Consider the following 26,017-nt stretch of genomic DNA (forward strand, 5'->3'; position numbering starts at 1 on the left):
TTTATGACATCTTTAGTTGCGCCACAGTTATTAGGCTCGTGCGGAGATCCAATCCGCGCCACCAGAGTGGGCCTTTTTCCCAGAGTCCCCAGGGCGCAAGCCACCCTTCCCCTTGCAAAGGCAAAAATTACCTCTTGCTGGGCCCTCTTCCCAACCCCTCCCTGCCCTCCCTGGCCCCAAACAATGAGGCGGGATTTGGGCTGCAGACCCGAGTGGCCCCAAACTCCAACAGCCCAGGGGTGGAGGGGGGCTGGGAAGGATGCAGACCTTCCCGTGGAAACCAAAGGACCTGGCATTCTGGGAACTTCAAAAGTGCTAGTCCGGTTCTGGCAATCTGAACTCTTCCTCCACAAAGCTGAAGTCTGAGAGACATTCTTCCTCCCTTTGGCCACATGGCTGACAAGAAAAGTAGCTGACCTGCAAAATGAGCACCAGTTAGGGTGGTGGGAGGGGAACACACCTTACAATTATGCGAAAATGTTGCCATTTCCTCCAAACTCTCAATATTCACGTCTCATTATTCATACACCACTCTGTTATTAGGGGTCACCACTGAATCAGTGATGACTCCAGAACTTCTGTAGGAGGGGTTTGGGGCAGGTGAGCAATTCATTCTGGGAAAGAGTCTAAAACCAAGTGAATGGCCCTTTACGTTACCATGGGAAGACTTCCCCCATCCCAACTTGTCCCAACAGAGCCATTAATCTAGAAAAAACTACAGTGTCACTTTTCAAAGGTCTACCCTGTGTGCACATATGGAGAATACACTTAGAATGTTAAAGTCAGCATGTTAAGTAATGTTCTTGAAATACTGTAACTAGCACCCAGTTTGCTTTCTTCACAGTCCTTTTTATAATCTATTTAATTTTAGTCCTTTTTAATTGTCTGCTACACCTTTAACACCTAAACTCCAAGAGAGAAGGAGCTTCATCCTATTTCCAGTGCCTAGCACATAATGGTTTCTAAAGGGAACTGATTCCAAGATTGGCCTCATTTAGGAGTGGATCTGTTGTTATAATCAGATTTCCAAAATCTTTAGTATCAATACGGAATCCTTTCCTCTCACATTTCACAGGAAGATAGACTTCTTAAAGCCCAAACATGGATACATTTGAAGTGTCCTTGACTGATTAAAATTGAACTGAAATAATTATTTTGTAGAGGAAAAGCTTTCAAAATTTTTTCATTTTTCAGAACATAACCACCTTTTCTTTCTCTACTTTCTTCCCTTCAAAACAAACTTTGCAATATTGGGGTGAGTTAAATAATCAGAAATCTAGCCCCAAATTAAACTCTCAATGGCATGAAACACATTTTTTGCTCCTTTTAAAGAAAAACCCTATATGCAGTACATTAATTTTTTCTTTTAGAAATTACGTTGACAACTTAATCCCTAATTCGAGGTATCCATATAACTGGTTTACAGAAAGGTTCTTTGGCAAAAAGATTTAACACAAGATATATAAGAAATCTGGGTAATACAACTTACTTGAAAGGCATGAATAGTTTTTAAACAGTGTAGCATAATCACACTTAAGACCATAGTTAGTTTGTTCCCAAATCCCTGCAATTCTAATTGAGGGGAGTTCTAAAGGGCCTGTGTCTTCTCCTGTGTCTGCAACCATAGACGTACACTGATGACCCTCGATCCTGCTCTCCAAACTTCAAATAACGGGCCAGAGACAAGGCTCGGAACTTGGAAAAGTCCTAGAAATTCCCTGCCTCAAAACCAGTTTCAGAGTTTCACCTTTTCCTAAGGAAGACAGAACTGAGTAGATATGCTGAAGTCTTCCAAATCCTGCTGGTTGTTTCAAATTATGGCTACACTGGCTGTGTACCCCTTGAGCTTTTACCTACACATACTTGAATTAAATCCTATAGTTCCTCTTCGGTTCTAGCATCTGTGACCTCTTCACAGGGTCTATATGCCACAGCTGTTTTACCACTTTCTGTAAAAAAGTTAACAAGGATCAATTCAGAAGTTTTCTTGTTCTAAAACTTCCTGTATACAATGGTAGCACCAAATAATTAGACATTCTTTTGACTTCTAAAAGCAGAAAATAAGAGCATTTTCCTAGAAGTTCCCTCATCTGACACTTCAGTTTTTATCATAATTATTTGTGAAAACATATATAAGAAGTATCAATTTTGGTTCAAAAATTTTATGAACTTAGAAACAAGAACTAAGGAATAAGGACATAGAAATTAAAAGTTGTGGAAACAAAAATGTTCAATCACAATACAATTAAATAGGAAGGCATTAGGTGGGAGTCAAAGTGAGTTCAAACCTGGGATAGATACCACTGGACTATAATAGATACTTCCTATTAGAAGCAAGGCAAGTGCCTACTCCTTGAGACCAAAATTCTACCAGACACAATGAACATAGCTTTAGAGACAGAGACAGAGAGAGAGAGCATTTGAACACTCTACTGGCAGAAACTGGCCCATGTACATTCTAGACAATACAGCTTTCCTCAAGGCAAGCTAGGGCCACCAGGCTTTTTGGTCTAAGGAGTTTTGGGTACATATAAGGAGTACCTTGCCATATTAGGCACAAACAACCCAGTCATTTAGTTTGGTTCTTAAAGGTTGTTACCCAGAGTTGACAGCTGATGGAGATTCTGCCTGATGACCAGGGAAATCACACTTCACTGGAAGGATTGCCCAGGCTGGAAAGCCAAGACCAATCCAGGGTCAACTCTTACAAGCAAATAAGGTCTCTGACAACTTAGCTATGATTCCTCAGTCTCTAAGCCTGCAGGGCTGTCAAGCAGGGGAGCGGTTCTCTTCCAGGAATCTACTAATCATAAAGTTTCGTTTGGGCACAGCCTGTGCCATTCTCACCGCTGTATAACTCGATAGGGAACAAAAACAATCCTATTCAATCATATGACCACTTTCAAGGTTTACAAAAACGTAGCCGATTATTATATAAGAATCATATTCACCCAATACATCAGAAATGAAAACTGAAATTAAACTGATTCCGAAAACATAATCTAATAAACTCTTCAACAAGAAAACAGCAGTAATATTAATAGTCAATATATTTTGTCTGCTTACTATGTTTCCGGCATAGCTCTAAGCTTTTTAGATTCATCATCCCATTTACTCTTACAATATCCCCGATATGGTGGTAAGCTGAATTACTAACCCTATTTGCAGATAAAGAAATTGCAGCTTAGAGATATTAAATACCTACAAATGTCTCTGGCTACAAAAATCTAAAATTGCAACAACAACAACAAAATCTAAGAGACAATGTTAGGACTCAAACACAGGTGTCCAAGGCTTATAATCACTACACTATTCTGTATGAGAAGCAAGCAATTGAGGAAGAACTGGATCGAACACTTTCTGTATGAACTGGGGCAAGTGATTCTACATCTAAACACTGGGGACAATAATATGTGCTGTCGTATTTCTCATAAATGCCGCAAAGAACAAATGTAAGACTGCTGCTGTGAAAGCATCTGGTGAATGAAAGAATATGTAATGTTTTAGATAACCATTATTTTCATCCAATTAACTTTTCACATAAGTTTATTTGCTCACTAAAACTGAAGTACTTCAAGGACAATCAAAAAGGTCTTACCTAAAACCACATTCAGCAATTTCTGGAATGCATCTGTCATAGCCTTCTGAATAGCAAGCTTCTGGGTTACCTTCCTTCCCATAAGGAATGATATTGACCCTAAATCCAACCAAAACAGATGAATTTAAAATGCCTATATGAATAACTGATTTCCAGGTTATATGTTTAAAACTAAAAATGCATCTGTGATTCTTAGATCATTACCTTAGTGATTAAGGGCAGGCACAACACTGGGGTACGGGTGAATGTCTCCGTTGCAGGTATACCCTGGCATGGCATATTTTTACTGCTCAGATCTATTCTGGAAGTTCCTAAAATACTACACGGGAAATGTAAACCAAAAGCGTGGCACAAATCTCATATTACTCACAGATTTCAAATGGACAAGCTGAGGCTACACTGCTACAGACCCTGCTCTCCCGTGCGTAAAGCGCTGGATTCATACAGTGAGATAGATTTGGTTGTAGTGCAGATGATCTGGACTCTACTCAACCATCACCCACTCAGGTGGATGGTGGAGCCTCCTCCACCCCATTCGCTAACAGCCCTGCCTCTGACTTAAAACCCTAAGCCCAAGTGCCATGGATTCTAGGAAAAAACTCAGTACCAATCGGAATCCCCTTTCTAGGGATCTACATTTACCTATTCTGCTCAGGCCCTTTTATAGGAGGCAAAGGACTGAACATTTACACAAGAGTTTATTTCAATCTGTAGACAATGATTTTCTTAGGATAACTGAAGGACAGAAGACATCTGTATTTGAAGGACTATTTTAGCACAAAAATAATTATTAACCAAAAAAAAAAAAATTCCTAACTAATTTTCCCTCCTCCTAAGATTCTTAACAGGCAGTCAGTTCTAAAATTCTAAAGGTTAAGGTGCTGTCAGGTATTGCCTAAGACAAAAACCTATATTGTCGAGCAGAACCATTCTGCCCAGGGCTTTAGTTGCTTAGAAAAGGTGATGATGTATCTGAAAAGTTGAGTTTCAGAAAGAAAGGAAAAAAGAGAAATCCCACTCCCTCACCTCCCCACACACACACATACTGGAAAGCAGACCTTCCTCCAACTTATCCAAAGGTTCCTCAGCCATGCCAACTCCAGGACTCCTGCACTCCTGGGAGGGCAACACCACCTCTAAAGCACGGAAGAACTTCAGGCTTTGCTTCTGAAGTGGTGTCACAATATCTGTATTTTCCCTTTTTTCAAGGTTAGAAAGATCCTGAAGCTCTTAGGATTTTGAATTAAAAGCTAGACTTCAACATATTCTGTTGTTAGAAATAAAAACTAAACTCCAGCAATCCCAGGTAATAGTCTAGGTATGCTATCCCTTCAAAATCAACTGAGACTTGCAAATGAATGACTAGATATGGACAAGTATTTTTTTTTTCTGATATACCATACAAATACTGGGGAAAATTATGGACACCACCATCCAAGTCATTGAGATTATCACTAATTCTAGATGGCAGGCCAATGCCCAGATACTTTCATGTGGAAGTCTCTCACATCTCCTCCCCATAGCCCTGTTCTGTTCTGCTCTCTAAAGTCTAGGAGTTCATTGTTGAAAGGAGTCTGGTTAGTCAAAGAAAATCTACAGAGTTTACCTTGATGATCCTTTTTGACCACCCACGGAAACCAAAGTTGTAATTTGCCAATTCTTGGCATCTGGAGCTCTTTAGGGCAAGCGTATTATGTTGAACCGCCTTAGGTCTGGTGCCCAGATGAACCTAAAGACATAAAAGACCAAAAAATATCACAACCCTACATAGAGACTCATTTTGGAAATACCTGAGATTCATCAATACCAATTTTACAGAGTGGTTGTGAAGATTAAGTAGGAAATTTTTAGCAATGAGTTCACAGTGATCCCTAAATAAATGTTATTTAGTATTTTTAAGTCAGTACTTTTCTGCATCATTTCCAGGACCCCTGATTAACCGGAAGGTTCCCTGACCTCTGGTGGTGAAAGTGATGATGAAAGAACAAAAGAAGCCCGGCAGAATCCTATTATGGGGATGGGGGTACGCAAAGGAAGTGAACTGTTTTACTCGTCTCATCCTGTAGCTCCTGCTTGAGAATATGACCTGAAGAGGAGACAAGATGGACCTGCCACTGAATTAGGACCTTAATCTGTAGCACCCCCTCCCCAAGTTACTAACCCCTCTTAGAAGAGGGAATACATACACCTCTATGAATGTTAATAAAGCAACCAAAAGAATTAGAGGTTCATCTGCATTAACAGGTTTCTTTGAGAGTGCAAATATATCCATTCTTAACTCTCTAAAGAACTTACATATTACTGTGGAGTTTTTATATCACTAGTTCTTTCTTAAAGGTCCATTTCCATTTGGAACAGGGTGTAGTATATAAATATAGTCATAAAAATTCAAATAATACAAATAAAGTCAAAGCATTGTTAATTCTTTATTGATTTGTTTGTGCATCTTCCTCTGTCACTAGTGTATGAGCTCCTTAAGTGCTTGAAGGAACCATATATTATTCTTTCCTTGTTACCAGAAACAAGCATAGGTCTTGGCATACAATAGAGGAGTGATGGTCTGTTGACTGAGTGAAGGAATGAGTACATAAGAAAATGAAATTACTTTCTCCAACTGAAGCTGCCTGCAGGGAAGGAGAAATGAAGACTAATGTTTAAATGTTGAGTGTCCCATGGGAGGCTATGTCCTGTGCGGTGAGTCACGATGGATCTGTCCTGGACAATTAGGAAGCTTCAGAAGGGCTCTGAGCCACTGGGTAGTAGAGACCGTTGACATCTGGGATAAGCTTGCCACAGTTCTTGCTGGCAAACCTTTCCCTTCATGCTACTGAGAAAAACTCAGATACATTAGGCCTTTCCTTCATTTTATTTTAAGATGTTATTCTCTTTTCTGTATTTATAAAAAACACAGGGGAAAAAGATAGGAAGATTCCTGCCAATGAATAAGAGAACACATAATTGGAACTTCCGTGCTGGTGCAGTGGTTAAGATTCCGTTATCCCAATGCAGGGGGCCCAGGTTCAATCCCCGGTCAGGGAACTAGGTCTCACATGCATGCTGCAACTAAGAGTTCGCACGCCACATTTAAGAAGCCTGCAAGCCACAAATAAAGGAGCCTGCCTGCTGCAAATGGGGAGCCCACATGCCAAAACTGGGGAGCCCTTGAGCCGCAACTAAGGAGCCCGCCTGTTGCAACTGAGACCCGGTGCAACCAAATAAATAAATAAATAAATAAAATTGAAAAAGAACCCATAAGTAAAGTAGGGAAAAATTTCGGGCTTGTGGGTAGTAAACTAAGGCTCTGCATTAAATAAAGAAATCTAATACGAATGCCCTTTCCTCTCAACTCTATTGTGACTTGGAGAACATTTTCTTCATTACGCCATCAGTGACGGGCTTTATGCTGTGAAAATCTCACAACCTATGCTTATGGAATGGTCTTAATGTCCAATATAAGAAAAGAACTCATTACTCACAACCGATACCAAGTAACTGTTTCATAATCTTTCCAGGACCATCTGTAATATCTGAGTGCTACGTGAAATGGTCGCAGGGTCCGCAAATTAAAGAATGTCTGACACAAAATCCTTTCAATCCCAGGGACTACAGCCAGGATTGAAGAGGGTGTTAAACAGGGTACAGAAGTGGGAGGTAGTGTACCTGGAGTCACATCTGAGGAGAGTTCTCAGATTCAATAAAGGTGAAATCAGTGAGTAAAGAAATATGGGTGAGAAGAGGCAGAGGTCAGTAGGAAGTAGCTAGAGCAAGAAGCCAATCAGAGAAGACACACAATTATAAAGGGAAAGGTCTGGGAAATCTAAGCCTCACTCACTTATTCAGAAGAATTGAAAAGGTCCTTAACATAATGAAATGTTAATTCTGGGGAGGTAAAATTGGATGGCATGTTAATATGGAATAAGGTTTCTACAATGCATTAAAGAATATTTAACCATTTTCTGGAATCTGAAGTGAGTTCTTAATAGGCAGTTTGAGAGTGATGATGATGATGAAGCCTCCTTTATCTTACATCTGACAAAAGTCTGTCAAGCTCGGGACTTTGCTGTTGGCACACTGGTTAAGAGACTGGGTACCAATGCAGGGGACAAGGGTTCGATCTTTGTCTGTGAAGATCCCACATGCCGCAGAGCAACTAATCCCGTGTGCCACAACTACTGAGCCTGTGCTCTAGAGCCCGTGAGGCACAACTACTGAAGCCCGCGTGCCTGGAACCCGTGCTCCGCAACAAGAGAGGCCGTCGCGATGAGAAGCCCACGCACCACAACGAAGAGCAAACTCTGCTCGCCGCAAATAGAGAAAGCTGGCGCGCAGCAACAAGACCCAACGCAGCCAAAAATAAATAAATAAATTTATTAATTAATTTAAAAAAATTTTTGTCAACCTCACACGTTTGAAATCCACATAAATGTATATATAAGGAAGATTCTTGTGAAGATTTCTTAAATTAAGGGGCAGCATAAAATGACATGAGGTTTAACATCAGTTAAGTTAGGGTTTGGCCTCTAGTTTCCACATTTACTGTCATGAACCTTAAGTAAGTCACCTAACCATCCTGAGTTCGAGTTTCTTCATCTAAAATAAAAGAAAGAAACAACTGGGGAACTGGGGGATCAGTGGAGCAATGCATGTGAGAGCATTCTGTACACCACAGTGCTGTACAAACGCTAGCCGTTTTTTTTTCTTTTCCCCCCTGGGATCTCAGTTCCCAGACCAGGGGATTCAACCCGGGCCTTCAGCAGTGAAAGTGCAGAGTCCTAACCACTGGACCACCAGGGATTTCCAGATGGCCTATTAGTTTTAAATTCAGCACTTCATCCCAGTAGAGCGAGGAATTCCAAATTTGGACCCACCTTCACTGGAGATGTGTGAAAAAGCTGCTTCTGGTCGCATGCCTTTTGGGCTCTGTGGGCATCCCTTGCTGAATAAAACTTGATGGCAGAGAACCAAAGACTGCCCACTGCTGAGTTTAAGACTCGGACTGAATACAGAAGGCCAAACTGGAGAAGATTGTAAACAGAGAATGCTTTAGGGTAGTCTCACACTAAGAAAGTGCAGTAAATTTCAGGCCCAGGAAACCAAATCGCCCATTCCCTTATATTCCCCCAGCCCTTTGCCACAGGTAACTGTGGTGAGTCTGCTACTCCAAACACTTCTCATTTCATGAACAAGTTCCCTCTGAAATCCTAAGCTTGGAGAAGCATTAGGAGGCAATGCCTTCTGTTGGGGACTAACTCTCAAAAATCTATGGGGGTGAGCTGACTGCTCAGGTCGTCTCTAGAACTAAGATTCCTCTCAGCGGAGACCACAGGCAGATGAGGTACTGAAGCAGTACCCCGGGGCGTCCAGTTACTGGGGCGCGGGGCGGCTTCTTCCACCCTTCCCTCCGCTCCGGCACGGCTCAATTGCAAAGCCTCGGGGGTGGGTCCAGAGTTCAGCTCCCACACCAGCAAGGTTTTGTCACCCCCGATGGGAACTGCAAAAAGTACCAATTGCACCAACCCACCGTCACCGCACGAGCGCTGCTCGGGGCGCAAACGGACTACGCGTGCACACGCGCACGCGTGCTCTTTAAATACTTAGTGCCAATAAATCTAATATATAGAAAAAGAGCTGAAAGCCCCTGAGTGTTTTGTGGATAGAAAAGCGTGAGATTCAGAGCAAGTTCAGAGCTTGACAGCCAAAAAATAAACTAGCTCTCCATTCCATTAGAAGTGCTAGGTAGCAGCTTCTGGTTATGGAACCAGAAACTCTCAGGCTCCAAAGAGGACATAAAACAGCATCACTTGTACTCTTTATAAAATTGCAGAAACAAACAAAATAAACAAAAATATATTTACACCTGTCCTATAAGACAAAGGGTAACTGAGACCTAATGTATATAAAATCAGTTAAACTGTGAGGCACTATATCAATAAGTTCTCATTTGCAGAGAGCACAGCATAGGATATGTGGCCATTAATGTTAATTCCCTTCCCCCATCCATTCTTTTCTCTTGTTCCTTTATGTATGCGGATCAGTTACATTATTAAGCTGACAATGTAACTGAGCTATTATTAGCTTAATAATGTAACCAAGGATCTGACTTTTAGCAAGGGGGTAGTTCTTAGAAACTTAGGGAGCTGGAACTCTGAAAGTATGAATTGAGATAATGCAATTACATCATGAATTTTAAAATTTATCATCATTGATTAAAAATAAAAATATTAAATAATTTAAAATTTCTTATCCCACAATTGAGACTCACCACAACGTGTGACGTCTGTCAGGCATTCACTGTCACAACGCAGCTTGACTGTCTTTCAGACAACCTCAATGGTATTTTTAAATTGGCAGAGGCAGCAGGCCATACAGCTAGGTAAGATCCTATAAATGAAAACGCAGGTAATTAAATTCGTGGTAAAAGAGTTACTTGAGTAGGTAGAAGAGGTAGGCCAAGGCCACCACAGACCACTGCAAAAAGGAGTTCTTGGGGCATATGGACTGCAGAACTGGATAGGGGCCGGTTGGCCAATTGCTGCTCTTGACTGTTGTAAATAAATATAGAGGAGGAGAGAGGTGCCCAACAGAAGGATTAGGATGGCAGTAGGTACGGTATGCCAAGAAAAAAGGGAATAGGGATTAGAATTGGGTGACAGTGATCTGTAGTTTAAATCCGAAGTATCTCCTTCCAGCCCGAAAGCCTCACTTTGGGTTGAGAGTACACAGGAAGAAGGCAGACTTCTAAGAAGAGTCTGAATAAGACCGCACCTTCTGGAGTCCCTTTCTCAGGTCCTATTTGTGAGTAGTAATATATTAGAAGTTATTCTAGTAGTAGAAAAGCATCGTGTGGTTAAACAATAACAGAGGTCGCTTTGGCCGAATCTGGACAAAAGGAACATTCCAAAGAATAACATTATCATTATAATAAGTTATAACATAGCTAATTTTAAGAAAAGCACACGAGTTCATAATGATACTCAAAATGAAAGTGGGGGGGCTCTTCATTATAGAATAATGTCAGCTAATAAATGGAAAAGGAAAGATAGAGTTAGCAAAGTGTCATTTGGCAACTATCAATGTAATAATCGATTCAGACAAGGATTATCATTGATGCACATTTGGGTGAAGAGTTGTTTGAAAGTAGGATCTTCACTGATCCCAAACTTTCACCCCACATATTATTTTTCAATTACCAAGGGGAAAAATAACTTTACAATGGAGAGATATGGAAGATACCACCTTAATCGAGTGATCAAATGTAGCACTGGGCCACCTGAAGTGATGAAGTATGAAGATTACATCACCTATATAGTATTCTTCCCCAAAAAGTTTCCTTTGAATCTAATGAGGAAACAGACAAATCCAGATTGTTGGGCAATTTATAAGACAACTGGCTTAGACTCTTCAAAAATGCCAATGTCATAAAAGACCAAGAAAAAAAATAGCAGGGAAATATTGTAGATTAAAGGAAACAAAGACATGACACGCAATGCCTAATCTTATTTGGACCCTGTATCAAAGCAAAACACACTTAAAGAATGTTATTGGATTCTGGCCAAGATGAAGTAACAAGGACCAATTTAACCTTGCACCTGAAGCAATGAAAAAATAAGACAGAACATATGAAAAAACACTTTTCAAGAAACTGGACCTCAGGCAATAAAGTTCAGTAATCCTCATGAGGTGGGAAATAAATGAAGTGATCCCTATAATTGCCCTAATTTACTTCTCTGAGAGAGTTTCCAGGTCATGGTACAGGGAAGAGAAGTCCAGGCAGAGACTGGTGGACTCCCTGACTGATGAAATGGAGCTGACAGTCTGGGAAAACCAAGGTAACTAGAGTTCAAAAAGCAGAGTATCAGAGACAAAAGAAGTGCACAGACAAAGAAGTCTGGAGATATGCAGAGGGATCTCTTGAGAATTCAACAAAGTATTTGTCAGTACATTTGTGGGAGGAATTACTTGATGCCAGGAAAAGGACCACATGAAAGGATTAATAATAAGAATAACTGGATATCACACAGGGTTGTAGGAATAGTACCTGTTCTTACAAGTCAGACTGGAAAACCTCATGATACTCAGAAAAGACTTGTCTCAGTAGTTGCAAATAATGTGCGCCAGACTAAAGGCTACTTGGACTCCTACCCAACGAATCTTAAAAGCTAGACCTAAAAGAATAAAATTGTTTTGAGTAACTTAATTTCACCCAAAACAAATCCCAAGCATTTTACAGGAATATAAATATATATATCACAGAATAAACTAAAACTCACAATATCTGGGATCATATGAAAAATTGCCAAGCATGCAAAGAAGTAGGAAAATATGCCCCATAGTGAGGAGAAAAGGCAATCAATCAGAACTAACCCATAATCTATACAGATGTTAGAATTCGCAGAAAAGAACATTTAAAAAGTTATTATACCTGAAGTAAAGTTATTGTAACTGTATTTCATATGTGAAAAAACCTAGACTAAAAACTGAAAATGTTAAGTACAGGCATGGAAAAGGTAAAACAGACCAAAATTGAGCTTCTAGAGATTAAAAGCAATGTCTAAATGAAAAAGATATTGAAAGGTTAATGGCTGATTAGACACTGCAGAAGAAAGGGTCACTGAACATTAAGGCATAGCAACAGAAACTATCCAAAATGAAACAAAAAGAGTAACAAACCTAAACAACAACAAAACTTAATAGAGCATCAGTGAGCTGTGCAACAACTTCAAGTGGCCAAATACATGTGTAATCAGAGTCCATGAAGGAGAGGAGAAATGCAAAATTTGAAGAAATAATAGCCAAAATGTTTCCAAAATGGTAAATACTATAAAGCCACAAAGTCAAGGAGATCAATGAACTTTAAGCATAAGAAACATGGACAAAACTACACCAAGGCACAAAAAATAATCAAATTGCTCAAAACCAGCAATAAATAGAAAAATTTAAAAGCAGCAAGAGCAAAAAACTATACACTACATACAGAGGAACAAACATAGCAATGACAGCAGAATTTTTGTTGGAAACAATATAAATGAGAACACAGTGAAATAACATCTTTAAACTGGTGAATTGAATTCTATCAAGCTAGAATTCTATACCCAAATATGTCAAAACAAAAGCAAAATAAAGACTGTCTCAGACATACAAAACCTGAAAGAATTCATTACTAGTAGACTTTCACTTTAAGGTATGTTAAAAGAAGTATTTTCAAGCAGAAGAAAAATGAAATCAGATTGGAATATGGATCTACATAAAAGATTAAGAATACAGGAATAGGGACTTCCTGGTTGTTCAGTGTTTAAAAATCTGCCTGCCAATGCAGGGGACATGGGTTCGATCCCTGTTCCGGGAAGATCCCACATGCCACGGAGCAACTAAGCCTGTACCTCACAACTACTGAGCCTGCACTCTAGAGTCTGTGTGCCACAACTACTGAAGCCCATGCACCTAGAGCCTGTGCTCTGCAATGAGAAGACATCCAGTGAGAAGCGGGTGCACCGCAACAAAGAGTAGGCCCTGCTTGCCGCAACTGGAGAAAGCCCAGGAGAAGCAAAAAAGACCCAACGCCGCAAAAAAATAAATTAAAAAAATACTTAAAAAAAAATTTTTAAGGATTTTAGTCATTCAATATATGTCTCTGAACACAATGGAAATAAATTAGAAGTTAACAAATCTGAAAAAGCTCCAATTATTTGGAAACTAAACAACACACTTCTGAGTAACTTTGTGGTCAAAGAAGAAATCAAAAGGGAAATCACAAACTATTTTGAACTCACTGAAACTGAAAACATAATATGTCAACATGTGGGATATTGCTAAATCTGTACTCAAATCCCTCAACTTCCACCTTAATCTGGGAAAACGAGAGCAAGTTAATCACAGAGTAAGAGAAGAAAGAACACAATAAAGATCAAGGTAGAAATAAATAAAATGGAAAACAGAAAAATACTATGGATATGAAAAGGATAATAAGAGAATATATAGAATATACCAATAAATTCAAGATGAAATGGACAAGTTCCTTGAAAGACAAGCACTACTAAAGATTTTCAAGAATATAGATATTATGGCTTCCCTGGTGGCGCAGCGTTTGAGAGTTCGCCTGCTGATTCAGGGGACACAGGTTCGTGCCCCCGTCTGTGAAGATCCCACATGCCGCGGAGTGGCTGGGCCCATGAGCCAAGGCCATTGAGCCTGCGCGTCCGGAGCCTGTGCTCCGCAACGGGAGAGGCCACAACAGTGAGAGGCCCGCGTACCGCAAAAAAAAAAAAAAAAAAAAGAATACAGCTAGTAAAGAAATTGGATGTGCAGTTTAGAACCTTCCAACAAAGAAAGCTTCAAATCCAGGTGGCTTAACTGATAAATTCTACCAAATATTTAAGGAATAAAATAATGTCAATTCTACACAAACTCTACCAGAAAGTTGAAGAGAAGGGAATATTTCCCAACTTATTTATAAGGCCAACTTTCACCATATCAAGATTAGACAATGACATTGCAAGAAAACTACAGACCAGTATCTCTCATGAACACAGAGGCAAAAATTCTTAACAAAATTTTAGCATATCAAATCCAGTATTATATAAAAAAATGATACATCATGTCCAATTGGGTTGATCTCAAGAATGAAAGGTTGGTTTAATATTTGAAAAATCAATTTACCCAACTTAGTACACTAAAAAAGAAAAATCAGGACATCTCTGGTGAGGCAGTGGTTAAGAATCCACCTGCCAGTGCAGGGGACATGGGTTTCAGCCCTGGTCCGGGAAGATCCCGCATGCCACGGAGCAACTAAGCCCGTGCACCACAACTCATGAACCTGTGCTCTAGAGCCTGTGAGACACAACTACTGAGCCCATGTGCCACAACTAGTGAAGTCCATTCACCTAGAGTTCGTGCCCTGCAACAAGAGAAGCCACCGCAATGAGAAGCCTGCATACTGCAATGAAGAGTAGTCCCTGCTCGCCACAACCAGAGAAACCCTGCATGCAGCAATGAAGACCCAAAGCAGGCAAAAATAAATAAACAAATTAAGAAAAGAAAAGAAGGGAAAAATGACATAATCATTGCAATAGATGCAGGAAAACAATGAAAAGAATCTAACATCCATTCCTGATTAAAGAAAAAAACAGCCCTCAGTAGACTAGGAATGGAAGGAGACTTCCTCAACCTGATAAATGACTTCTACAAAACACCAAACATCATATTTAATGGTGAAGGACAAAGTACTTTCTCTCCAGGATCAGGACAAAAGCAAGGATGCCTACTCTCATTACTTCTATTTGACACTGCACTGAAGGTTCTAGCCAGTGCAATAGGGCAACAAAAAATAAGCCATATTCAGAATGGAAAGGAAGAAGTAGAACTATCTTTATTTGCAGATAACATGATTATGTAGATAACCTGATAGAATCTACAAAATTCCTACTGGAAATAATAAATGAGTTTATCAAGTTTGCAGGGTACAAGATCAACATACAAAAAGATTAATTTATCTCAACAAACAATCAGAGATCAAACTTTTAAAATACTACTTATAATAGAATCTAACATATAAAATACTTAGAATAAATCTGATAAAATATGTAAAAGACTTGCACACTGAAAACTGTAAAATATTGCTGGGGGAAATTAAGGAAGACCTAAATAAATGGAGAGATATAATGTATTCATGGATCTGAAGATTCAATATTGATAAGATATCAATTCTCCCCAAATTGATTTATAGATCAAAATCCCAGTAGGTTTTTCTGTAGAAATAGGCAAGCTAATTCTAAATTTTATCTGGAAATAAAATTCAGAATAACTAAAACAACATTGAAAAATAACAAAGTTGAAGAACAGTAACTGATTTCAAGGCTTATGAAGCTACACTTTCAAGACATTGTGATAGTAGTGTAAAGATACACAAAAAATCAAAGGAACAGAATAGAAAGTTCAGAAGTACAGAGATATGGACAACTGACTTTCAGGTTCAAAGGCATTTGAGAGGAGAAACGATAGTCTTTTCAATAAATGATGCTGGAACAACTGAATATCCAAGATCAAAACAACTTCCATCCAAACCATATACAGAAATGAACTCAAATTGGTTCAAAGGTCTAAATATATAACATAAAACTATAAAACTTCTAGAGCAAAACAAGTGAAAAATTTTATGGCCTTGAGTTAGGCAAGATTTCTTAGATACAACACCAAAAGCATAATCCATAAAAGAAAAAAATAGTTAAATTAGCCACCATCAAAATTAAGAATTTCTACCCTACAAAAGACACTACAGAGAGAATGAAAAGATGAGTCCAAGAATGGGAGAAAATACTTAGCAACTTACACATTGCATAAAGGACTAATTTCAAGAATATATAAAGAACTCTCAAAACTCCAGAAAAATATAGATAAAAGATTCAAAGATATACATATGGAAAATAAGCATATGAAAAGATGTTTGACAAGATTAATCATTAGGGATGCTAGACTGAGAAAAAATTGCACACCTATTAAACTATCTAAAATTGAAAATACTGAGCATAGCAAGTGTTGGCCGCGACGTGAAGAAGATGCAACTCTCGTACACTGCTGGTAGAGATGTAAAATGATCAAGCCACTATGGAAAATAGGTATTTTTAAAAAGCTTAAACATACACTTACCAATGATCCAGCCATTCTACTTGCAGGTATTTACCCAAGAGAAATGGAAGTATATATCCATACAAAGACTTGTACACAAATATAGCAACTTTATCTGTAAGAGACAAAGACTGAAACAACTCACATGTCCATCAATGGTGAATAGATAAATTGGGGTACATCCGTATAATGGAATACTATTCAACAAAAAACAGAAATGAATTACTGATACATACAAAAATATGGATGAAGATTAAAATAATCATGCTGAGCTTAGAAGCCAGTCAGAAAAAAGTATACACTGCATGATTCCATTTACATAAAATTCTAGAAAAGGCAAACAGAAAGCACATCAATGGTTGCATGGCGACTGGAAAGGGCAAGGAACGATTGGAAGCAATAATTACAAAGAAACGTTAAGAAACTTTCTGAGGTGATGGACATTTTGATTTTGGTGATGTCTTCATGGTGTGTATGTATGTGTGTGTGTGAACACAGATTACTGTATGTCAATTATACCTCAAAAAGCTGTTAATAGAAATGATATTATATGAGAGAGAATTGGGGAAAATTGAACAGCAACTCTTTATTAGGTAATATTATTGTGCAGGAATTTAATTTCTTCAATACTGTGTGTTAACAGTATTGTAGTTACATAACGAAATAAATTTTTTTTTTTTTTTTTGCCGTACGCGGGCCTCTCACTGTTGTGTCCTCTCCCGTTGTGGCGCACAGGCTCCGGACGCGCAGGTTCAGCGGCCATGGCTCACGGGCCCAGCCGCTCCGCGGCATGTGGGATCATTGCTGGACCGGGGCACGAACCCGCCTCCCCTGCATCGGCAGGCGGACTCTCAACCACTGCGCCACCAGGGAAGCCCCGGGAAATAATTTTTAATATCCAGAGAGGAGGACGTCTAGCTGACAAGAGAGGGATCACAATTGTGGCAGATGCTGTGGGAGGCTGAGGAAGATGAGGCTAGAGCAGTGAACAATGTGTGATGGCGTGGTGAAGACAGTCATTTGTCAGCTGACCTGACAAAGACGGTTGGAACAGACTGCTAAATGCAGGGTTCTTTCCGCATACTAATCTCATTCAATCCCCTCAACTAGCCTTGGCACAACAAAAACTTTCTATTAGCTTGCCATACTGGAGGGGCGATGGCACAATTTAAGGTGAAGTGAGTTGTGTAATGAACTGTCACAATAGGGTCCTACAGAAATAGATTTTGTTTAACGGAAAAAAAAAAAGAAATTTGACCCTTCCCTCAAAACATATATGAAAATTAACTCAAAATGAATCATAGACCTAAATGGAACTATACAACTTCCGAAAGAAAACATAGGAGAAAATCTTTATGATTTTGGATTATACAATGGGGTCTCAGAAAAAGATTTCTTAGATAAGACACAAAAAAGCACAAACCATCTAAGAAAAATTGCTAAGGGCCTTCCCTGGTGGTTAAGACTCCCAGTTCCCAATGCAGGGGGCCCCGGTTCGATCCCTGGTCAGGGAAGTAGTTCCCACATGCATGCCGCAACTAAGAGTTCACATGCCACAACTAAGAAGACCATGAGCCGCAACTAAGGAGTCCATCTGCTGCAACTAAGACCCAGCACAACCAAATAAAGAAATTAAATAAATATGAAAAAAATTGCTAAATTAGAGTTCATCAAACATTTAAAACTTCTAGTATTCAGAGACAATTTAATACCATGAAGATAAGTCACAATCTGGGAGAAGATATTTACTAAACACATCTCTGAAAGAAAGGACTTTTTCCATTGCTTTTTATATAAAGCCCTCTTAAAACTCAATATAAATATCCAATTAAAAATGGATTTTAACAGACACTTCATTTAAAAAGATACTTGCACATGAATAGATACTCAACATCATCAGCTATTACAGAAATGCAAAATGTGGCAAAAACCACGAGATCCAACTACACACCTAAAAGAAAGGCTACATTTGTTTTAAAAACAAATATAATGATCAGATGACGATGTGGATCAACTGCAACTCTCATAGACTGCTGGTGGGAAAGCAAAATGGCACAGGCACTTTAGAAAACAGTTTAGCAGTTTCTTAAAAAGTTAAATATGCACATAGCATATGATGATGCAATCCAACCCTTAGGTATTTTACCCCAAAGAAATGAAAACATATGCTCGCACAAAACATATGTTCACACACACATGTGAGTGTTTTCAGAGGCTTTGTTCATAATAGCCAGAAAACTAGAAAAAACTCAAATGTTCATCAAACGATGAATGTGTAAACAAACTGTGTTTCCACACAAGTAGAATACTACTCAGCAATAAAAAGAATGAACTACTGACAGGTGCAACAAAACAGATGAATCTCCAAAGAGACTGGTAAGTGAAAGAAGCCAAAAACTAAAGGCTACATACCACATGATTTCAGTTATAAGATATTCTGGAAAAGGCAACATTATACGGACAAAAATCAGATTGTTGGTTGACAGGGGTTGGTAGTGGGAGGAGGATGGATTGACTACAAAGGGACATGAGAGGTCTTCTGGGATTTCAGAAGATTTCTTTACCTCAAATGTGGTGGCTACAGAATTATAAGTTTGTCAAAACACATCACAATGTATATTTATAAACAGTGAATTTTGTGAAATGAAAATTATACATAAATAAACCTGACATAAGAAAATAATAAAACAAAACTAAAGAAAAACAATTGAGTGAAAATAAATGTAAGAAAAATCAATTTACAGTTTTTCCAATTCAAGGGTCAACATGACGATGCTTTCAATAGTTGTAAGTGACACTTGTGTTGTTCCCATGTCTCTGAAGGAGAAGCCCAAACATGCATGATATAAAACCCAAAGACAAAAATTCTAAACTTAAGAAGATACTTAACATGTGATTACTTCAATTCTGGCTTCTGACTTGCCATAGATGATAATTCTAAAGAACTTTTACTGAAGAAATTTAAATTTGCATCATCAAATGAATGACCTTGGTGCTGAAGAGCACAATCATTATTTATTATCCGAACTTTTCATTTTCAATTGCATCTACCTCTTTGATCACTCTTTTTAATAAAATCATGTACCCCTTATTCCTTTTTGCTTTCTGGGATAAATAATATTCCTACATTCCTCTACATCTTCATAACTATATGTGTTCTTCAACACTGTTCTCATTCTCTGCTGGCTGTCTTACCCATATATATTCTTTCTTAATCCTTTTCTTTGCCAATAACTCTTATTTTCAATAACCCAGTTAAAATCTAAATTATGACTTTTCAGCCAAAGTACTCAATCTTTGACGAAAGCAAAAAAGAGCAGAAATTATCTCATGAGCCATGAAACTGTTGCAATACTTACAAATATTTTAATGCTGGCAATTTAAAAAGATAAGAATCTTTACCTGTTGTCAAAGGATTACGATTGAGAAGTCTGAAAAATGGAATGGAATTAAAATTATCTGCATTTTCCATTACTTCCATGAAAGCTTATATTCACTTTTTTTGGTATGGAACTTGAAGGTGAAAAAAAAATCATTTTCTATTTTTACCTATAAATCACTCTAAGAATCTGTAAAACACTCTTTCTTTGGGAACTACCCAGGTCTCTAGATGATAAAGTGGAGAAGAGAAACAAACAAAAAAATAGAAAAAAAAAGTAGCTAGCAAAGAAAAAATATGCCAAAGAAATTTTCAGGTTAAAAACCCAAGAAGTGCCTATGCTGGTAGGAAGCCCTTGCTCTGTAAAAAAGTACTATTCCTAGTGTCCTCCATAATTCAAGGTGTTTTTCTTCCATCTCTACAAATTTTTTAAAATTTCATGATTTAAACTACCCAGTTAAAGACAAAAATAGGGCTAATTCCTTGGTTCTGGAGACAGAGAAGGAGAGATAAATCCAATAGGAACTGGTGAAAGCCATACTCCCATCACATAGTACCATGTGTATTCTTCTATCACAGCCTTTGTTACTGTGTATGTAATCACCTGTTTACTTGTCAGTCCCCTAGATAGTCAGCAACTTGAGAGCAGGGACCACACTTTATTCTCATTATTATTCCTCTGCCTGACACAGTGCCTAATATTTACTAGGTATTTCATAAATGTTTGCTGAATAAATAAATAAAATTTTGTTTATATATCAATAAAATAAACAAATAAATTTCGGGGAACAAAATTTTATTCCAAAATGCTGGAATAGATTTTCTTCTTAGTTCCTTCTCTCTCTTTTTTTTTTTTCTTACTTCTTTAAAACAAACAGGGGAAAAAAGACCAAAAGAAACAGGAAGAAAGAAAAGAATATCTAACTTTAGGTTAACTCTACTCAAGAATTATTAGCATATTTTTGAAGAATCTTATAAAGATAATTACCAAAACTAATATCTTTTGGGTTGCCAGGCATCTGTGATCAGCATTTAACAGTCAATCCTCACAGTAACCTTATGTGACAGATATATTACCCCATTGTACGAATGAGGAAACTGAGGCACAGAGAAGTTACATAACTTGTCCTAAGTCATCAAGTTAGTAAGAAGCAGAGCTAGAATTTGAACTCACTTCTGACTGTAAAGCCTGTGTTTAACCTGAATGAAAAAAAAAGTGGGGGTGTATTAAACATATGTTAATTTAACCTTAATTTTCAGAGCACTAAATATAGAAATACCTTTTCAGTCTTCATCTACCCATCTGGGAAAGCCTCTATGAGAATTATATTTTCTCTTTTTAGTTAGTATTTATCTTTTAATTTATATTTTCCTTAATCATCTCCCATGACAAATATTTAATTAGCCTATGGTCATTGAGACTTTAGAGATTTTTTAAAAACTATTGCAGGAAAATCAGTAAAAATGATGGAGGAAGGACATCTGAAAATTCATCCCTCCATAGAAGCAACAATACCAGTAACAACAGCAACAACAACAAAACTGGCAAAAGTGGTCAGAATCAACTTCTTCTGAACTCTGGAGATTTAACCAACAGGCTTACTGCACATTGGGAAGCAATTTATTCAAGGAAAACAAATTAATTTCTGTAAGAACAATGAGATCTGTGTTGCTTGAACCTGTCCTTGACCTTTGCTCTCCATGCCAGTGGTAGCCTTGAAAAACAGCCCACATCCCTGGTACCAGACGAAGAAGCATGGACTGGGAGGTCCTTCAAAGCCTCATTCCCAAAGAACTGTCATTGTTTAACATGTCTGGTGGTCCTCTGGAAGACATCACTTGAAAGGCTTGCCCTTTGACCTGACTGAGAGCTGTCTAGTGAGAAAAGCCGTTCCTCAGGTTGCATTTCTGGAAAACATCTTCAAGCAAATATTTTAACATGGCGGTTGCATGAGGCAATGGCTAACAGTTTGGGGCAATAAACAGCCCAACCGAAAAGCTTAAAAAGAAAATCTGAGGAATAAGATGTCCACAGAGACTTTGAAATGTGCCAATGTATTCCTGGGAAACTGGAAGACCGCAAGACATATTCCTGGGAATCTAGGAAAAGAACTGTTAGCATTAATAAAAGAATTCATCAAGGTTGTAGGATATAAGATCAATATTATTTCTACACACCAGCAATGAGTAATCCAAAAATGAAATTAAGAAAAAAAAACAATTCCATGTGTAACAGCACCACAAGAAAAAAAATACTTAGGGAAAAACGTAACCAAGTAAGTGCAAGATTCACACTGGAAAGTACAAAACTGTTGAAAGAAATTGAAGAAGATCTAAATAAATATAAAGACATGCTGGATTCATGGACTGGAAGATAATCTTATTAAAATGTCACTACTTCCCAAATCGAACTATGGTTCCATTGCAATTCCTATCAAAATCCCAGCTGATATCTTTCCAGAAATTGCCAATAATTCCAAAATTCACATGGCAATTCAAGGAAACAGAATAACCAAAACAATGTTGGTAAAGAACAAAGTGGGGGACTCACACATCCTGGTTTCAATACTCAGTTCAAAGCTACTGCAATCACAGTGTGGTACTGGAATAAGAACAGACATGTAAATCAATGGAACAGAAATGACAGTATAGAAATAAACCCTCATATTTTTGGTCTATTGATTTTCAACAAGTGTACCAAAACAATTCAATGTGGAAAGAACAGTCTTTTCAAATGATACTGGGACAACTGTACATCCAGACACAAAATAATGAAGCTGGACTCCTACACTTCACACCATATATGAAAATAAACTCCCAATGGATCAAATTTCCAAATGTAAGAGCTAAGGCTATAAAACTCTTAGAAGAAAACACAGGAGTAAATCTTTATGACTTGCATTAGACAATAGTTTCTTAGATATGATACCAGAAGTACAAACAACCAAAGGAAAAATAGATGAATTGGATTTTATAAAAATTAAAAAGTTTGTGCTTCAAAGGACACTATCAAGCAAGTGAGAAAACATATAGAATGGGAGAAAATACTACAGGTGGGAAGAATAAGAGGCAGTTGGGAGAAGAAAAGCATAGTAGTTGCTAGGTGTGACAATCTCAAAATTTTGAACTATTACAAATAAAACAGCCACCCTGAATCACCCCAAAGGGCAGACCCAAGTTATTTTTGTTTTTAGTGTTAATGCTTTTCTAAATCTGAGAAGCTGCCAGGATTCTAGTACATAGCAAAAAGTGATGACAGCACCCTGAAGTGTATAAACTTTTGTGTGTACATAGCTATCTAAAGGAAACCAACGCTAGCTGACTGGGGAAGCATTAGTGTGGCTCTGTGACCGCAGCTCAATTTGCCTTCATAGTGTAGCCACACCTCCCTTATTGATATTCTCAACAATGAGGTAAATAATTCAATAGGGACAAGGCTTTGATTTTCCCCTTATTCTCGTGCTTATGTTCTTGGTACCATATTATTTTTACTTTTTTTTTTTTTTTTTTTGCGGTACGCGGGCCTCTCGCTGTTGCGGCCTCTCCCACTGCAGAGCACAGGCTCCGGACGCGCAGGCCCAGCGTCCATGTCCCACGGGCCCAGCCGCTCCGCGGCAGGCGGGATCCTCCCGGACCGGGGCACGAACCCGCGTCCCCCGCATCAGCAGGCAGACTCTCAACCACTGCACCACCAGGGAAGCCCTTGGTACCATATTAATGTACCACAGAGAAGACAGCATGTGAATGTGCTCTGTCTGGTTAAGTTATATAGCCTTTCTACATTGTAGAGTCCTACAGTTTCTAAAATCATGGAGCTTGTATTGTTAGAACCAATGAAGTGACTAAAAGAATTTTTTAAAATAAGCCATCAGTCTGGACCTTCATAGGTGAATGAAGCAGAAACACTTTAAAGTCAGAAAAAAAAAGTATACTTAACATTTAGGATTATCAACCACTGCTGGTTTTCCATAATATATTTCATTCCTGATTTTATCTGAAAGAGATATGATTACTACCAACATTCAAAAGGTGGTACTTTATTAATTAATAAGCTCTTGGCTCATTTTTGAGGTTGATTTCGGATATAAAATAGACTACGACACTGCTAACTACTTCACCTGATGTTTGTCAATAACATAGAGGCTTCATTCCAGTAACCTACTGACTTATAATTACCTGCAGCCCGGTGATGAATCAAGGTTTTGTGGGGCCTGAAGCTCATCTACTTTGGAAAATCCTATCTAATAAAAACATGCAAAATTATGAATACAAAAATCGCTAGGACCCTTCTCAAGACCTTGGAAGGGACCTCTGCAAGTGAGGAGCCCTGAAGCCTAAGCTTCATTGAATTCATGATAAATCCACCTCAGCTGGGGCCCTTTCCCAAACTTATTTAATGCAGGAAACTTATAAACACCCCAGTAATATGTCATTATAGGTACTAAAATAACTTAACTCGAGGGTGGCATCTTCCCTTGGTGGCTAGCCTTTGGAAAGAGATGCAATAAAGTTTATATCTCACCATGGAAAATGTTTCCTGAAGCAAATTAGCTATGTCTATTAGAAAGACTTATCCCAAAACAAAGACTTACTATACTGTGACAATCTTTTTTTTTTTTTTTTTCAGTTGCTGTACGCGGGCCTCTCACCGTTGTAGCCTCTACCGTTGCGGAGCACAGGCTCCGGACGTACAGGCTCAGCGGCCATGGCTCACGGGCCAAGCCGCTCCACGGCATGTGGGATCTTCCCGGACCGAGGCACGAACCCGACTCCCCTGCGTCGGCAGGCGGACTCCCAACCACTGCGCCACCAGGGAAGCACTGTGACAATCTTTTGAAAGTAACTGTGAATGAGTTTTAGGAGGACAGTACTAATTTATTTACAACACCAGATAGATCTGATTCTTTCACTACCTTTTTCTGTCATTTAAGAGGAACACAAAATCAAAAGGAACAAGTTGGTGCCTCTTCCATTACAAATCTTTTCTAACCTACCACGCATTTTCTACTTCATCACCCACCGTCCTCTGACCTTGTTACCTTGCTGCATAGACGCTAGAATGGCTCTCATCGATGCTTTCCCATCAACATCCATCTGTCTCCTTCCAGTATGAAAGCTTCTTGAGGACAAAGTCCCTGCCCTATGCGTCTTTGTATCCCCAGTACTTTGTACAGTGCTGACACACAGTGGGCATGGCACTCAGTGAATGTTTTTGAATGAATTCATTAATTTTTAAACTGCAATTTATTTATTTATTTATTACCACAATGTATTTTCCCGTGTTGCCGACATAACTATAGTGAAACTCTGATTCTTATAAGGAACTCTTGGTGTTATAGGATGTTTAGGAAAGGTGGTGAGTTTAAGACGTTGTATTGTCACTACTAAAACTTCCTGGTGAAGGAACCTCATGAGCCTGCTCTCCGGTGTGCTGGAAAAGAAAAACTGACCCTTGGTGCTCTCTCCCCAAGGTAGGCATCAGCAAACTAACAAGGGAAAGGAAGGAGGGCGCTAAAGATAGGCATCTGCAGGAATTGCTAATCCAGCTCCAGACACAGCCTCAACACCTTCATTAACCCAAAATGTGTGAACTGTGTGAAACTGGATTTCTGAACCACAAGACAGGTAAGAGAGTCTTTTCCAAAGCCAGGTGTAGAAGAGCTCTCTTTTACCTTGAGTCTGAAATCACCTTCGGGCCATTGAACATACCCTCTATCATTTATTTGTGTCATGAGAAATCAAAGAATTTTTGAGCTGAAGAGCTGTAAAACCCACACTTCTTATTGAAGAGTAGTCAGCAAAGAAAGTATATTGTTATTAGGCTACAGCAATGTATTTTCTTTATATTTTTCACACTACAGCTGAACACAAACAATGTCTTTTTCCATACCTCAAAGGTTCCCATTGGCTACAGATAATTCGCTTCAGAGATATATGCTTTTTGAAAAATAATGTTCTGGTTGGCTGGGGAGATCCCTGTGGTGGGTGTTCAGGAATTCTTTCTGCTTTACCATTTAAAAGAGCTAATAATGGTTGGGGAAGCACCCACACCTTTTGCTCCCTGAAGAATTCGGTGCTAAACTTAGTTCTTTGCAGCTCTGTGTTGCATACATTTTAAGCAGTTAGGAACTTTGCACATGAGGAGGATTCAAAGTTAAATTCAAAAGTGGAACTTCATGGACCATTCGCATATTGGAGAGGCATCAATGGGATTCCATGACAATGCTAATTTGAGTGTTTTCGCTTGGTGCCTTTTACTGCCCATGCCAAAGATCAGTACCATGGAAAGCAGAGCGTTTCATATATATGAGTTAAACAAGTCTCTTGGCCTCTTTGTTCCTTAGTTTCCTCATTTGAAAAAATAAAATAAATGGCTCTCAAGACATGTTTTCCAGAATTCACACTGGTCTTACACCCAG

General features: G+C 38.7%; 1 protein-coding gene across 1 annotated transcript; it reads right to left on the minus strand.

Annotated features, from left to right (window-relative positions):
• Positions 1-315: 315 nt before the first annotated feature.
• LOC116748568 (RAD52 motif-containing protein 1-like) lies at positions 316-24,692 on the minus strand. The gene is given in 8 exon segments (XM_032621709.1): positions 316-417; positions 1,864-1,949; positions 3,599-3,697; positions 4,657-4,825; positions 5,205-5,327; positions 8,467-8,639; positions 9,012-9,155; positions 24,638-24,692. Coding segments are annotated over 8 exon segments (951 nt in total).
• Between the last annotated feature and the right edge of the window lie 1,325 nt (positions 24,693-26,017).

The sequence above is a fragment of the Phocoena sinus genome, chromosome 2, assembly GCF_008692025.1.
Source record: "Phocoena sinus isolate mPhoSin1 chromosome 2, mPhoSin1.pri, whole genome shotgun sequence".
NCBI lineage: Eukaryota > Metazoa > Chordata > Mammalia > Artiodactyla > Phocoenidae > Phocoena > Phocoena sinus.